At 40.0% G+C, this 14,466-nt stretch overlaps 2 protein-coding genes across 9 annotated transcripts in view; both read left to right on the forward strand.

The window, feature by feature from the left end:
• Positions 1-3,949, forward strand: part of LOC144478415 (uncharacterized) — a 248,983-nt gene extending 245,034 nt beyond the window's left edge. For all 7 annotated transcript variants that reach the window (XR_013495341.1, XM_078196269.1, XM_078196275.1 and 4 more), the window contains one exon: positions 130-3,949. Coding sequence is in view for 6 of the 7 variants with exons in the window: in XM_078196269.1 (XP_078052395.1) it covers positions 130-242 (113 nt within the window). In the remaining variant the exon portion in view is untranslated. The remainder of the gene's footprint in view (positions 1-129) is intronic.
• A 6,114-nt stretch (positions 3,950-10,063) lies between these two features.
• Positions 10,064-14,260, forward strand: LOC144478416 (endochitinase-like). Of its 2 annotated transcripts, XM_078196277.1 has the most exons (10): positions 10,064-10,113; positions 10,517-10,588; positions 10,678-11,013; positions 11,317-11,539; positions 11,610-11,733; positions 11,819-12,016; positions 12,202-12,283; positions 12,344-12,555; positions 12,958-13,281; positions 13,625-14,260. In XM_078196277.1, exons 2-10 carry the CDS (start codon positions 10,525-10,527, stop codon positions 13,748-13,750), a joined length of 1,689 nt encoding a protein of 562 aa, XP_078052403.1. In that variant the 5' UTR covers positions 10,064-10,113; positions 10,517-10,524; the 3' UTR covers positions 13,751-14,260. The 2 variants fall into 2 exon arrangements, with proteins under 2 accessions (XP_078052403.1, XP_078052402.1); XM_078196276.1 differs by having other exon boundaries at positions 12,202-12,555.
• Positions 14,261-14,466: the final 206 nt, after the last annotated feature.

Below are 14,466 nucleotides of genomic sequence, written 5' to 3' on the forward strand. Positions count from 1 at the left end.
GAATTTGATTTAATTACTTCACCGTACAGGGTGTCCCTAGGTTAAAAAGCAAGAGATTAATTCTCCAGCAGTTTAATACCTTGGGGGTTAGATCGGAGAAGGAGATTAATTAGGTTTGTTGGTCCACAGTAAAAGCCCTGGCCACCCTGCCTCTAAAAACCGAATCGAGCTTAGACGACGAGGACCTGTCGCCAGTGACGCCATTGCCACTCTACCAGCAAAGAGAAAATTACTATTCGTAAGGTCGATTACCTTACGAGACCTACAAAAAGGGAAAAAGAAAACACCGATAACACACTCGGTTACTATAAGAAAAAATCCTCTGAAGCACAAAGAAAATCAACTAACTGCCAGCCAGGAACAACAGAGAAAAACAACCATCTTTCCTCGAGTCACCGACGATCGACGCGGTTCATCGTTAAACGAGCCGCGTTGAAATCGTGTTAATTGTTAAGTCAACTTGATGAGGCGTTTTTTTATTTACATCGATATATTGTACATAATCATCGGTTAATTAGAACTAATAACGAAAGAAGAGCTAGGCGTAATCGGTGTCGAACAGATGTAGCGGCTATACTGTTCAAGATAGGAAAAATAATACCGGCAGAGGAATTCGTGCCGTTTTTGTACCATAGGCTTGTAATTTCTTCTTCTGTAATTAATCGGTAATATTGATTTAGTGACGGAGTAGCTGATGAACGTTTCATTGCCAATCGGGCGAGTCGGTTTTTGTATAAATAGTTGAGTTGTATAAATAACGTAGAAACGGCACGAGTTTTCTGCTCGGGATAATGGTAAAATGGCACCTCGCCAGTCGAATAAAGGAGCTTCTCAGTTGTCCTATACGTGTTCTTTTCTTCTCGAACGATTTCTGGCCCCCGTTCAGTGCAAGCGTGCCTTGGTTCGATCGATTTACTATTTTCTACTCGGAATTTCGACAAATTTTACAACTCTCCGCCTTGCACGATTATTGCAGCATTCGAACGTTCAGATTTTTCAGAGTTTTTAACGAAACATGAACAGATGCTACGGACAATGAATTTTTATAATACAAAACAAAGTAGAAACGTCTTCGATTCTTCTCGATACGAAGCAAACGTCAAACGGACGATAATTCTTCACTGATTGCCATACTATTCCAATGCTCTGACGGATTAAAAAACATGAGTGCTGCCAAATTCGTGCAGCGCGCTAGATTTCCACTAAATTAACCAGGGAATCTAAAATTTATCTATAAAGTCTAAGAAATGTTTTTATTTCGACTAGGATACGAAATATCACGCGTGTGGATGAAGCACATAGTGTCATAGAGTTTCTGGCACCGTGTGAATGATCACCACGACAGCGACAGCAAGCTCATTAAAATTTGCTGAACGTTGTCGCGAATCGAGAATTATTGTTCTCAGCGCTGCTCTGTCTCGTCCTCGCCTTTCGTTGACAAGAAATGCTGCCAAGAGACTCTGTCGGTAGCGACAACGATTGACCGGGGAGCCGAGGGAGCACAATGAAGCACTAAGAGATAAAAAATCGCGAAATTGTTAATCCTTCGACGACTAAAGCCATCGTGAAATTACGATTTATATTACTTACTCTGCAATTGTAAATTACTAATGTGTTTGTTCGTAACAAAAGTCGGAACAATACTAATGTTTAATTATATCCAGAAGAATTTCGATTGATTTAATTCGAATATTTTAATGGGTTGATGTAAGATCGATATCAGAACGTCCGTCATAGTGTTAATATCATAATTAGAATCGAGTTCCTTCGTTCGAAAAGGTATACTTCGACTAATGTTTCGAGAAACGTTCGATATGTTGTACATTTGTTTGAGTTTGGAGTATTAGCCATTTAAAACGCGACAGAACCGAAAGCTAGGGTATAAGGTAACGATATAAGATAGGATGTAAGATTGCGTTTACGATAGGTGCTACGAGCTGCGCAACATAGCGAGACATTAACAAAAATTTCTGAGAACTGCGATCGTCGTTAACGTTGAAACGACTGAGACGGACACGATGTCGCGGCTGCAGACATCGATCAATGATTTTCTCATCTCGAGCCCTAAGATCCTTAAAAATTCTTCCTTAAACTATCCTTAAACTAACTCTGCGTTAATTTAGATGATCCAGCAAATGATTTTTCCTCTAATTATCCAAATCGTTTATCTATGGAACGATACAACTTCTCAAAACTTGAGAAACGTCTCCAAATCAAATTCAGTCTAATTTAAAGCCCTTAGCAAATAATTTCTATTTTCTGTGTCATTATGCAAATAAAATAAATTGTTGAAAGTAATTCATTATTTCGGGTTCTCATATTATACATAGTTAATTTTTGTTCTGAATAAAATTTGCTCATGTCTGATGTCTAATAAAATTTAATTGAAATAAATTCCAGTCGATTTCAGTGACTTCCAAACTCCTTGTTCGATTATTTCGAACATTACAAGATGAACAGAAAACTTGGTCGTTGATCAAAACCGCAAAATCGGTTCCAATTGATCGCAATCGGTTGTCGTCGGACACTGTCCAACAACTAGCTAATTCTCATAGTTCTTGGAGCGCCGCGAATCCTACCAAATGCGCAAGATTCGTTGGATAGTGTAATACAATGAATACATATATGTAAATATATACATACTATACATATAATACAATACACACGCTTTAGAATCGTCCTGTAATAGCGTTCCGCATTGATTCCCGCTGCACGACGTAACGTTTAACGTGGCGGCGTGTTTCGTACCTTCTGAAGGTTTGTTCTCCTAGGTAAAATTCGTTGTTCGTTGTACAAGCGCAAAGAAAGAAGCAGAGGAAACCGCGTTCCTGTCCTGCGGAACATGGCCGCTAGGTTCACAATGTTCACGCAATAAAAATCATCGATCTGAGTGGACAAAAGCCCTTTGACTCAAGAACAATTCATGATATTCATTACACAATTCTTAGCAAATTATTTTCCAACACAATTCTGCAGAAGCTACAAACAGAAGTTCCAATCCTCTGTTAATAGTTCCATCATACTAGGGCCTTCGGTGACCCAAGAAAAATGTTTTGTGGACCGATGATGTTGGATTTAATTTGTATCTAGCGCTCGATTTTTATAGCATTGAATTTCATATAGTTACGATCGAAAAATTCATAGATTAATCCATAAATTAATCCATTGATTATTAATGGTATAGAAGAAGAAACAGTATTTCAATGTTTAAATCATCTCGAACAATTATAATGTCGTCAAATAAAATAATAATCGTTCGATCGCGTTTACCGAACCAGCATGAATGTTCCGCAGGACTCAGACTCGTCGGACAGCATCGAAGAGTGCCAAATTACAGCCAGCAGCTCGTTAGCGAGACACGAAGCGACTATTCTCGTCAATTACAGATAACACAAGAAAAGAAAAGAAAAGAAAAGAAAACCCGACAGCACAAGACAGTTTAATCGTAAGGATCGGAAAACAAAGAAGAATCGTGCCGGCGTTGTGTCGGCCACGAGAACAATATCTCGCTAATCATGGTAATTAAGGGTAGGCCACCGCGCGCGTTTCTAAATCAATCGAGAGTTCCAATCAATCGGTTTCTCGACGTTAGGGATAATTTTTTACAAGACGATCGACAACCGATCCTCGCGGTCGGATGAAAAATCGTCGCGATGCAAACGGAAGATCCGATTCGTTCGCGCGTCCCGTTTTTTCACCGCTTTCGTCGCGAATTCAACGAGAAACGGAGAAATAGGGAGACGGAGAGAGAATGTGTGTCGATGCTCGAGAAACGACGCTGATTATTATCAGGTGTTTTAATGCGGCGAAGAGCCCCCTGCGACCCTCTAAAGTGGCTCACGGTGCCTGAGAAATCGGCGAGAGGGTTGGTTTCCGCGTCGAAACACTCTACAGTAAGAGAAACTAACACTGTGGAAACAGGAACTGTTATTGTTACACGAATAAAATAAAATCCATATTACACGAACGACGATCTTCCTTCGAACCGGTCCTCCTCCCTCCCCCCTGGATCACTTGATGCCGCCATAACACGGCAGAATTTGAAAGGCAAAGAATTCGAGGATCGTCGGGGTAAAGTCTGCCGGTACCGTATCGTGTACCGTTTTCACCGGCCCTTATTTTTTAATGGTCGTCCTCTTATCGAATACGCGATAACGATAAATTGTCGTTACTGATAAATTGTGCAACGGAGCACGCGTGGTATTGTGACTTTTTTTACGTAATTGTTGATCTTAGAAGTTTCCGGTTCAGGGAATTTAACGTAATGTAACTTACAAGTTAAATCATTGATAGGATACTTGGAAAGGAAAAATGATTGTTGCTAGTTTATTCATATTTGGAAAAATAATTAGTGACAGTTTATTCGCATCTGTCTGCGACGACACTTTTAAAATAACTACGGACTGCATCAATATTTAAATATATGAATATATTTCCTGATGAAGGTTCGTATAAGAGAAGACTGAATCAAAGGACTGTTCTGCGAGAAAGACTGTTCACTCGAAGCGATTTTAACTGTAAATCTAAGATCATTTTTCCAAGTTATAGTATTTTTATCTTGTATAACAGAGTGTATTTTATGCACAGAAAACTGAGTTTTGTGACTCACACACTAGTTTTAACAATTTTTTAAATCTAGATTTCGACGATATGTATTATAATTATCTTGGACGCGGTATAACAATTTCAGTGGTACCTCAGGATCACCAATCGAGTGCAAAGGGTTAACTTGCACATCCTGGGTCCATTTGAACCTTTCAAATGCGTCATCCAGCTACTCATCCGATGTTGATTATAAAATCAATGAATCCACTATAAATAGTACCGTTAAAAATATGTGTAAAAAAATTGCTGAACACTTACAGAAGCCTATTTTCTATACTCGTGGAGAATACACGAATTTGGAATAGACAATCGTATCTAAGTTAAGAATTAGAAACGAAAAGCGAACAAGATGATTGATGACGGATGGCGGTTGTCCCGTCGTCGTTGACGGGAGGCAGAGGGTCGACGAACCAACCAATCGTGCGAGATCCCCTGCACCTGAATTCTAATGAGGTCCACCTGGGTATATATGAGAGCTTAACCTCGGCCGGAGCCACGATTTTTCTGTGGTACCCGGTGGTCGCAAAGGTGAGTCCTCTCTTCAGTTTTTCTCTTAGTCTCGTCACTCTTGCGAAGAAATATCGGCATAACGCACCGTGTAAAATAAGACGCATTACTTGTTTACATTGCTTTCGACACCGGAGCTTTTTTTCCGCGTTCAGATAAGCAATAATCTTGTTACAAAATCAGATCTCCTTTGAAAATATCTCGTGCTTAAATCAGAGAAGTTAGAGACACATTTCTACCATGATATGACTTTACAGACTTTGCCGAATGCGGCGGTATATTTTCTCGTAACGTTATAAACATTTAAATATTTATTTAATATTTCGTTTACATCTATATTAATTGCAATAAGAGATTTGAAAGTTTCTTTAGAATTTAAGCGAATAAATGTAACTATGAATGTGTGAATCTCATCGGTCATTCAGCCGTAAATATTTTTATATCTTCAGAACATTAGCATTAGACAATATTTGTTTTATATACCTTATTTATTTTGATTTATTTTATACTTCCCGAAGGGTGTCTCATATTTAAAAAATTATATAATTATACCTCAATAAGAGGCGGCAAATTATTGGTTGCCATGACAATCGGTTTATAGACTCTCGGTCGGGGTAAAAAGCCGATTTATATTACCGATCGGTAAAGTGTTAGTACAAGCTGCCTCATCGGATATTGCCACTTCGATTTTTATCGTTTTATATATTAATATATATTAATGTATTACACGTATTAATATATATTACACGTATTCTTTCATAAACGCGAGAAAAAAAAATGAAAAAAATCAAAATCATCGAAACACCGTCGGACAACCTGTTCCTCGATAATTTCAATCATCTCTTCCGAATCGCAGAGATTTCGGGATGCAATCGATAGGTCGATCCCTCGTCGTTTATATTGTTTACACATGGACACATTGGAATTCCTCCACGACCGGTGACAAGACGCGTGTGGGCGATGGTCCATTCGCTTTGTTTCGATTTTTCCATTTGCTTCTTTCCTCGATTTCTTTGTTTTCCTCCCCTTGGCCTGGCTCGAAGGTCATTTGTGAATGCTACGAGGATTTTCTGCGGATTCATTTTCATAAGAGTTGAGACGGCCGAGAGCATTGTTGTCGGTGATGAGTCTTCGGCGAGAGACTTGTTCCGACAGATTAGGAAGACGATCCGTTTTAGGAACAATCAGCTGATTGCGGCAGCTTGTAACTTGAACGAAGGTTTGGAAGGATGCTGAAGTTGCTTTCGAAACGACGTCATTCCGGTGATAGCTAAGATGATTCGAGCGAGCTCTGAAAAATGACGCAGATCATTTCGAGGTACAATTTTGCGATTAAAATTATAAATCAGCTGACAGATCGCTCTATCGATTAATCCTAATCAGTTCTGCGCTTTAGACGATTGTCTGCTAATTTCTCAATGAAATTTGCGCTACTTCCGATCAGTATTCATCAAGAGAGCTAGCATAGAGGACTTCACGTGGTATTCGACATCCACGAGGTTCTTCCTGCTCGAGATCGATGCTCCCTTCAGCTTCGATCTTTATTGTCGCGTCGCATCGATTCGTGGGTTCGTTTAGCTCTCAGGGCCACGAGTCATCGATCGATGATACACAGCCTTCCATTTAATCCGACGTGACCGACATTCCAAGCGATAGCGGAACATGTCGCTGCTGTCTCTTATCTATCGCGAACTCCAACCGGTAAAATCGTAAACGTTGACGCACCTCGCGTTTCCTGGATCGAAGCCACGGAAACAAAAATAACAAACGTCACGAAGCCACTTCATCCGTCGGGAATATCAATATTACGTCTGAATGCTCGTTAATGGCTTCGCTAGACTCGGGATATCGTTCATTCCAGATAGCTGTTTGTAAACAGGAAACGCGGACGTTATTTTATTCGCCGTTCCAAGGATTCTGCTATACTCTCTTTCAATGAAAGTCGCTGCAACATTTCATTGAATTTGTTTAACATCGACCGATCATTTCAATATTTCACAACGGTGAAATGAAATCAGCACGTTAATGAATTAACGAATCCAGAATTAATGTCATAAATAAAATATGTTTATTGGGGCGAACGCAATCTTATTTCGGGAACCGTTTATTTTATCGCGGATACAATGTTGTAATTTTCCAACGCGATGCGATTTCTACGTGCACCGCATCTATCATAAAATTTGCGGCGAGGAAAAGGTGCGATCAGTTATCGGAGCAGATGGAAGTGTTCCTCAGGGTCTGGGTTATGTCTGCTGCGTTTGTATTCGCGGTGCATCCGGCGGAATAGAAGCCGAAGGATCCGATGCAACCGGCATTTTAATTCGCGCGACGAAGGAACCTCGTTTCTCTCTGTCTCGTCCACCGTTGTTCTCCTTCTGAGAGGCTACGGAGCATCTTCCTTTATTTTCGCGAACCGGCGACCATTATCTAGCTCCTCCATTTCACTTGAAACACTCCTCGATGCCCAAGGACGGTCCTCGATCGTCCTGTGGACCGTTCTTTGTCCACGGTCCTCGAGCCTATCGCCGTTCCGTCTTGGCTTAAGGAGCGGCGAGCTTAGGCGAACAATTTAGCCCGTTAAAAAGCAGAACCTTGTCGATGATCAAACAAAAACTTCGAGATATACCATGAGACGCGTTTCACGATAAACGCTTTTCTTTTCCCCGGAGTTTTTACGGGTAAAGAAAGCAATCGTGGTCGTGCTTCGTTGAAACAAAGCGTTCTTCATCGCCTATTGCGGTCGCTATTCGGTAGGGCAAGTAATTGGCAATCACACTGTTGCATAAATCTTAACTTTGTGATTCGGTGACCAGTGGTCGATTATTGCATTTATTTTCATTTCTCTTTCCTTTCCACTATTTTATCTTTCAATCTATCCTGATTTCCGCTACTGCTATCATTTTTCCTTTCTATTTTATTTCATTGTATTAATGCCTTTCTCACTTCTTCTGCTTCTTCTTCTTTTTCTTCTTCTTCTTATTATTATTGCTATTGCATCTTCTATATCATCATACTCGGGCGATTGCTTTTATGTCGTCTGTGTTATAAATACTTGTTCTGTACGCATGTACGGTATACAAATAAATTATTACATTGTTATCATCATCTTGTAAGAAAAGAATATCTGAGAAAATTGGCGCGCTGTCCCGTTCTCTTTGAACGTATTCAAACGTTCAGAAGCTTATTAAAAAATATAGCAACACATTGAGGAGCGCATACAAAATTTGTCTACCCGAGTATCGCTGGTTATACCTATCACGGTTAAAACAGAAAAAATAATCAAAGTTGATCTTTCCTTAAATTCCGTGGAACCTGAGGCTGAAGGAGATTAACATATTAAGCAAGAATCGTTTTCCGATTATCGAAACGCAAAATTGGTGACATAGAGTGTTCCTTAATGTGTTCTCTAATGTACATCAAATTGATTTCCACATACGACACCATAAAGCGATACAGAAATAAACGGCAATATCAATAAAGAAATTGCCGAGGAACTGAAACAGGTCTGTATCGAGGCGAAAAAAGATTTCAAAGGTTCGAGCACCGAAAACTGCGACCAATTCCTGCCAGATAAAATCCTTTTTGCGCGTTTTTCGCCGAACGAACTGCGAAATCGCAGCCGTAAAAACTGTTGGCCGGACACCCCATCCCTTGCAGAACCTGGTCGAGCGAATTCGACGATAAAAAGCTGCTGGACATTTTTTTGTTCCTCTAAAAGACCCTAATAACGTTCCAATTCGAGTATTTTTCAACGCGCGTCGCGAGACCAACAGGTTTTTGGCGGAGCATAAAAAATTCATCGCTGAAATGTTGCGCAGTGAGTGCACTTGAAGACAATTCTATCGGTCCTTCATTTTTAAAATACGCTTTAATCCTTAAGCAAATGAAAGATTGCAATTAATTCAGTTGTTTTCTAGAGAAACATTTTTTACACTAAACCTACCAAGTCGGTCAAAATGACCGATTCCACACTTTTTCTTATAAAATTTTTAGATTCTAGAGTCTTTTACATATGAAATTATTAAATGGATATCACGATTGAAGAATAAATTAGAACACAAATGGCAGAAAATCTAAATAAATCCAGTCTTGCCATTCTTCTAAAGCAAAACGTGTAGCTACTGTTCGAGCTCGGTACGGTTAGTGTTAAGATCGATTTAGACGAAGTTCTTCTCATTCTAAAAGATTGAAATTATTATAGGTTATTTTGTGAAATACATAGTGTGGCGCGTTTTATGAAGTCCTGTGAATTCATTGGTTTTAACGGGGGGAAAAAAGAAAGGGAGCTATTTCGTCCTAGGCCCGCTAATGTATAGAAACAGGGACGGTCTTAGGTAGCCTTCGGGAAAGGAATCTGTTGGCGAGTGTCAGAGGTAGTCGCCACAAAAGAATTTGGATAGAAATCAAATCAAATGACTAGATTAAAAAATAAATTGAAAATTATAGCTATAAATGGCATAACTTTGACAAATTCGACGTTTTGACATTTGAATAATGTTAAGGAAATGCAAATATGAGTGGAAAAGAGCTTAAGAAACGCGAATCGGTTATCTTCCGCATTCCAGAACCGTTCGTTAAGCTAATGAATCTGTCACGTCTAATGAATCGTATTTGTTTTCTCTAGTTTCTGTAAAACATTGTTAATCGAAGATTGCATTATATTTGGAAAGCTTCTCGAGATCGGCAATTCCTGCAGATAATCCCGAAGGTCCCGGCACTTGTCCTCGAGCGAAAAAACAACGCAAATCGATCGCGAGATAAAGCCGAACCATTCGAAGAAGATTTCGCGAGGATGTCACAGTGTTTGCTTTAGCGGAAACCGGTCGGCGTGGATCGTTCTCCCGTTTGAAGAACAACGCCACGATCGATAGATCGGCGTACCCACCACCCGGGAACCGCTAATCTACCGCCTACACTCGAGACGATCTTCTAGATCCGCCTCGATCCTCGAGCAGAGCAGACGTCGGACATATCCGGAGAACTTGGAGCGTTGTTTGTTTGGTTCGAACATTTTTGAAACACAGTTAAACCATCATAATTTCATTTTAAAATATAACATCCCATTTCGGAGAGTCTATAGAATACTTCTGTATAAAAGAAGCTTGAGCAACTTTCACGATTGTACCACCAAAAATGATCCAGCTTGAAAATTGAACTGGAGATCACTTAAATGTCATCGCTTCGAACGTTGTTTAAACATATTTAAATGTTTACAATCTCATTAAAAAATATACCGTCGTGTTTGTGAGAGACCGCGGAATTATTCTGTGAAAAATTGTCTTCATAGCATCGGTGGTTAAAGCAGACCAAATTCGCGAACTTAGTGATAGGTGTTAGATAGTGTGACTTAAATTGTCCACGCATAACTTTCGTACGTCAATTAAAGCGACTTAATTATTTTCAGCTGCAAGAATGGCATCAGGAAAGAGTCTTCTCCTACTAACAGTGGTGCTAGCAACGTTAGCAGTCGCAACAGGTGAGTGCTTGCTCGAGTATTTATTTGATAAGATAAATACATTGTCGCCGAGGTATATCATAGTCGGACAACGATTCATGGTTTTCCAGGGAATCAACCGGCTAGAATAGCGTGTTACTTCAGCAATTGGGCAATCTATCGACCGGATGTTGGCAGTTACGGTGTCAAAGACATCCCGGGCGAACTATGCACTCACATCATTTATTCGTTCATCGGCGTGAGCAACGTTACCTGGGAGATATTGATCCTGGATCCAGAGTTGGACGTCGAACAGGAGAACTTCCAAGCGTTCAACAATTTGAGGATCGCGTATCCTCATCTAAAGACCTCTGTAGCGGTCGGTGGCTGGGGAGAAGGCGGCAGAAAGTATAGTGCGCTAGTTGGAATAAAAGAGAGGAGAGACACCTTCATCAGAAGCGTTGTTGGTAAGACGTTTTCTAAAACAATTATTCCATGCGTCGTTTTCGAACTTCGCGGGTCTGTTCATCATTATTTGAAGACTGTAACTTTCCCAAACCAGAATACCCGCCCGATTCAAGATTACAATAAAATTACAGATTATATTAATTCATAGCGTTTATGATCTTGCGATACTCAGCACAGGTGATTTGGCCATTAAAAGAGAACTGTCACAGATATCGCTTGAAAACTTTGTAGGTTTATTCGTCCGTGTTTGAAGACAATGCAGTGAAAGCTAAGACACTGACACTTTCTCTATTTGTGCACAGATTTCATGCATAAGTATAACTTCGACGGTTTCGATCTCGATTGGGAGTATCCTGGAGCTGCAGACAGGGGTGGCAGCTTTTCCGACAAGAACCACTTCTTCTACTTCGTCGAGGAGCTAAGACGCGCCTTCGACAAAGAGCAGAAGGGATGGGAGCTCACTATGGCGGTACCCATGGCCAAATTCCGTTTAGACGAGGGATATCACGTTCCCGAATTGTGCCAGTCAGTAAACACTTGTGTTTCCTCATTTTATTCGATAAAAATATTAACACGTTATTGCTATTGTTCATAGGAATATGGACGCCATCCACGTGATGTCTTACGATCTTCGCGGAAACTGGGCTGGATTTGCGGATGTCCACAGCCCTCTTTATCGCAGACCCCACGATCAATGGGCATACGAGAAATTGAACGTCGTAAGAATGTCAAACTATTTCTAGTCCGTACAGATATAGCTATTTGTATTGTTTCTTATTACACAATGAGCATTCAATTGTGTAGCACGACGGTCTCCAGCTTTGGGAGGAGAAAGGCTGTCCCGCCAACAAACTTATCGTTGGAATCCCGTTGTACGGTCGCACCTTCACCCTCAGCCAAAGCAACAACAATTACTCGCCAGGAACTTACATCAACAAAGAAGCTGGGGGTGGAGCTCCTGGCGAATACACTCAAGCGAAAGGATTTCTCTCCTATTATGAGGTATTGTTAATTAGCACCGAATCTTCTTTTTACCTGTCTACTCTGACAGGTTTTGAGTCTTCAAATTTCAAGAGTCTCGAAGGCTTTAAAAGGTTTCAAATTCAATGATCTAGAACCTCCTGAGTCATGTCAAGATCTCCCTATGTTATAATAAACTAATTAAGAAATTTGCGGATCATTTCCAGATCTGCACCAGGCTGCAAGCCCCAGGCAGTAATTGGACTCAGAAAGTCGACGAGGTCGGCAAAGTTCCTTACACGTACCAAGGTAATGTATACTTTATACTGTCGTCGAATGAATATTTTAATAATAATTGGATAATTGTAGGAACGCAATGGGTTGGTTACGAGGACGTCCAGAGCGTGAAGTACAAGATCGATTTCATCAAAAAAGAGAAATACGGAGGCGCCATGGTCTGGGCCATCGACATGGACGACTTTCAAGGACTCTGCGGTGAACGCAACCCCCTGATGAACACCATCAACGAAGGCTTGAAAGGATACGTTGTTACGGACAAAAATTTCCATACTACCCCCACGGTAATAACTCATGATGCTCGACTAACGAACGTATTAATAGAAATTTTGTGACACTGAATTAGATTTCGATTAATAATCTTTTGAGATGTGAGTGCAAGACTGCAATGAATAAAATACTATAAAGATAAATGAAGAAGCACCATTAACCCTTTACACTCAAATAGTGACTATGAGGTGCCACTAAAATTGTCTTATCACGTCTCAAGATAATTTTTATACAATCGATTTAAAAAAATTGTTAAACAGTGAAACTATTGGTATGAGTCACAAGAATCAATTTCGTATGCGTAAAAATGGAATTTTGTTATTGTAGAATGGAAATACTATGAACCAGAAATTTTACTACAGATTTACAATTAAAATGGCTTCGAGCGCAAAGGGTTAATATTCTGGTGTTTTTAGCCTGAATGGGCAAGACCACCTAGCACGCCTTCGTCAGATGGGATTCGACCAACTCAGGCACCTTCGACGAAACCTGACGATCGACCTATTCAGCGACCTACGTCACCATCTACACAACCACCGACATCACCGCCTACACAGCCACCTACTACAACAACCACCAAGAAACCGGAAGCACCACCATCCTCATCAGAAAACCCAGTATCAACCACCGAGGATACAAACAAGTGGAAACCCACCGAAACACCGAACGGAGACAATGGGGATGAGAAGATTGAATGCAAAGATGGCGATAAGTTTCTTACGTCGAAGAATTGTAACATAGTAAGTGTGGCAACGAAAAATTCTATTTTAATTTTAAGCATATAAAATTGCCATTTATCTATAGAATTCTACTATAATGTTTCTCTTCATACATTTTCAAATTCGAGTTCATTTCATGCTCGTAATCATTTCCAAATCACAAGGTGGTCGAGCTCATCTTTTCGTCCACAGCACTGCAAAGTATAGATAGCGTTAAATAAAAATTTCAAGATAGCCTCCAGCAAGATCCAATTTTTAAAAATTTGTGTATCGTTTCTTTCAAATTATCAAAAGTACCAAAGCTATACTTCCTGTTGTATACTGCACCCTTTGTAACGATAACGTTCTTTTTTCTCTTTTGCAGTACTATGAATGCGTTCATGGTAAACCAGTGAAATTCTCGTGCCCTAATCGTTTGATTTGGAACTCGGTGAACCATATTTGCGACTGGCCAGACAATGCAGATCGACAGGAATGCAGGCCTGCATAACGTCGTGGATTATTGTTTCAAGAAAGAAAACATGGACTGAAATCACACGATTCGATTACTTAACAACGTAATTATAAGAGACGTCGAATCGTAGCAAACGATTTTTTAAATTGCTATGCTTTTATAGTTGTTAATCCTCGAAACAGTGAACGTTTCTGACAACTGTACAATTGGCAATGATTAGGCTCATTTAAACGTTTAAAATTTTCTCGTTGTATCTGATTGGACAGTTGACGATTTAAATCATTTGCCACAAGCTGAGTAATCGAATGTTTTAAGCACTGGGTCAGAATGGACTCAGTCACTGCCGAACCGGTTGCGAACGCCGTATTTGTTCGTTTTTCTCATTTCTTTTTATAGTGTCACACAACGAAACGAACCATTCCGTTCGCTAAGTGATTCTTATGTACAATTGCACACACTTTGTTGATCGTTAATTATGAACAATAAAAAAGTTACACAAGTACTCTTATAGCTAACAATCACGTAATGGAAACGCAGAGTAGACTTGCAGTTTGTATTTATTTCCAGGTGACCGTCGAAAATATAACACCCATTGAACACTTGAATGTAATTTACAATATTCATCGTGACAAACTAGTTACAGGTTTTGTTCAATTCAAAGGTCTCCTAATATACGCACACGCGCGCGCGTTTTAAGCGGTATCCAATGTATTCTTAAAGCTATTCAATATTTTAAATAATATCAAAATGAA

This window comes from Augochlora pura, chromosome 2 (assembly GCF_028453695.1).
Source record: "Augochlora pura isolate Apur16 chromosome 2, APUR_v2.2.1, whole genome shotgun sequence".
NCBI classification, from domain to species: Eukaryota; Metazoa; Arthropoda; class Insecta; order Hymenoptera; family Halictidae; genus Augochlora; species Augochlora pura.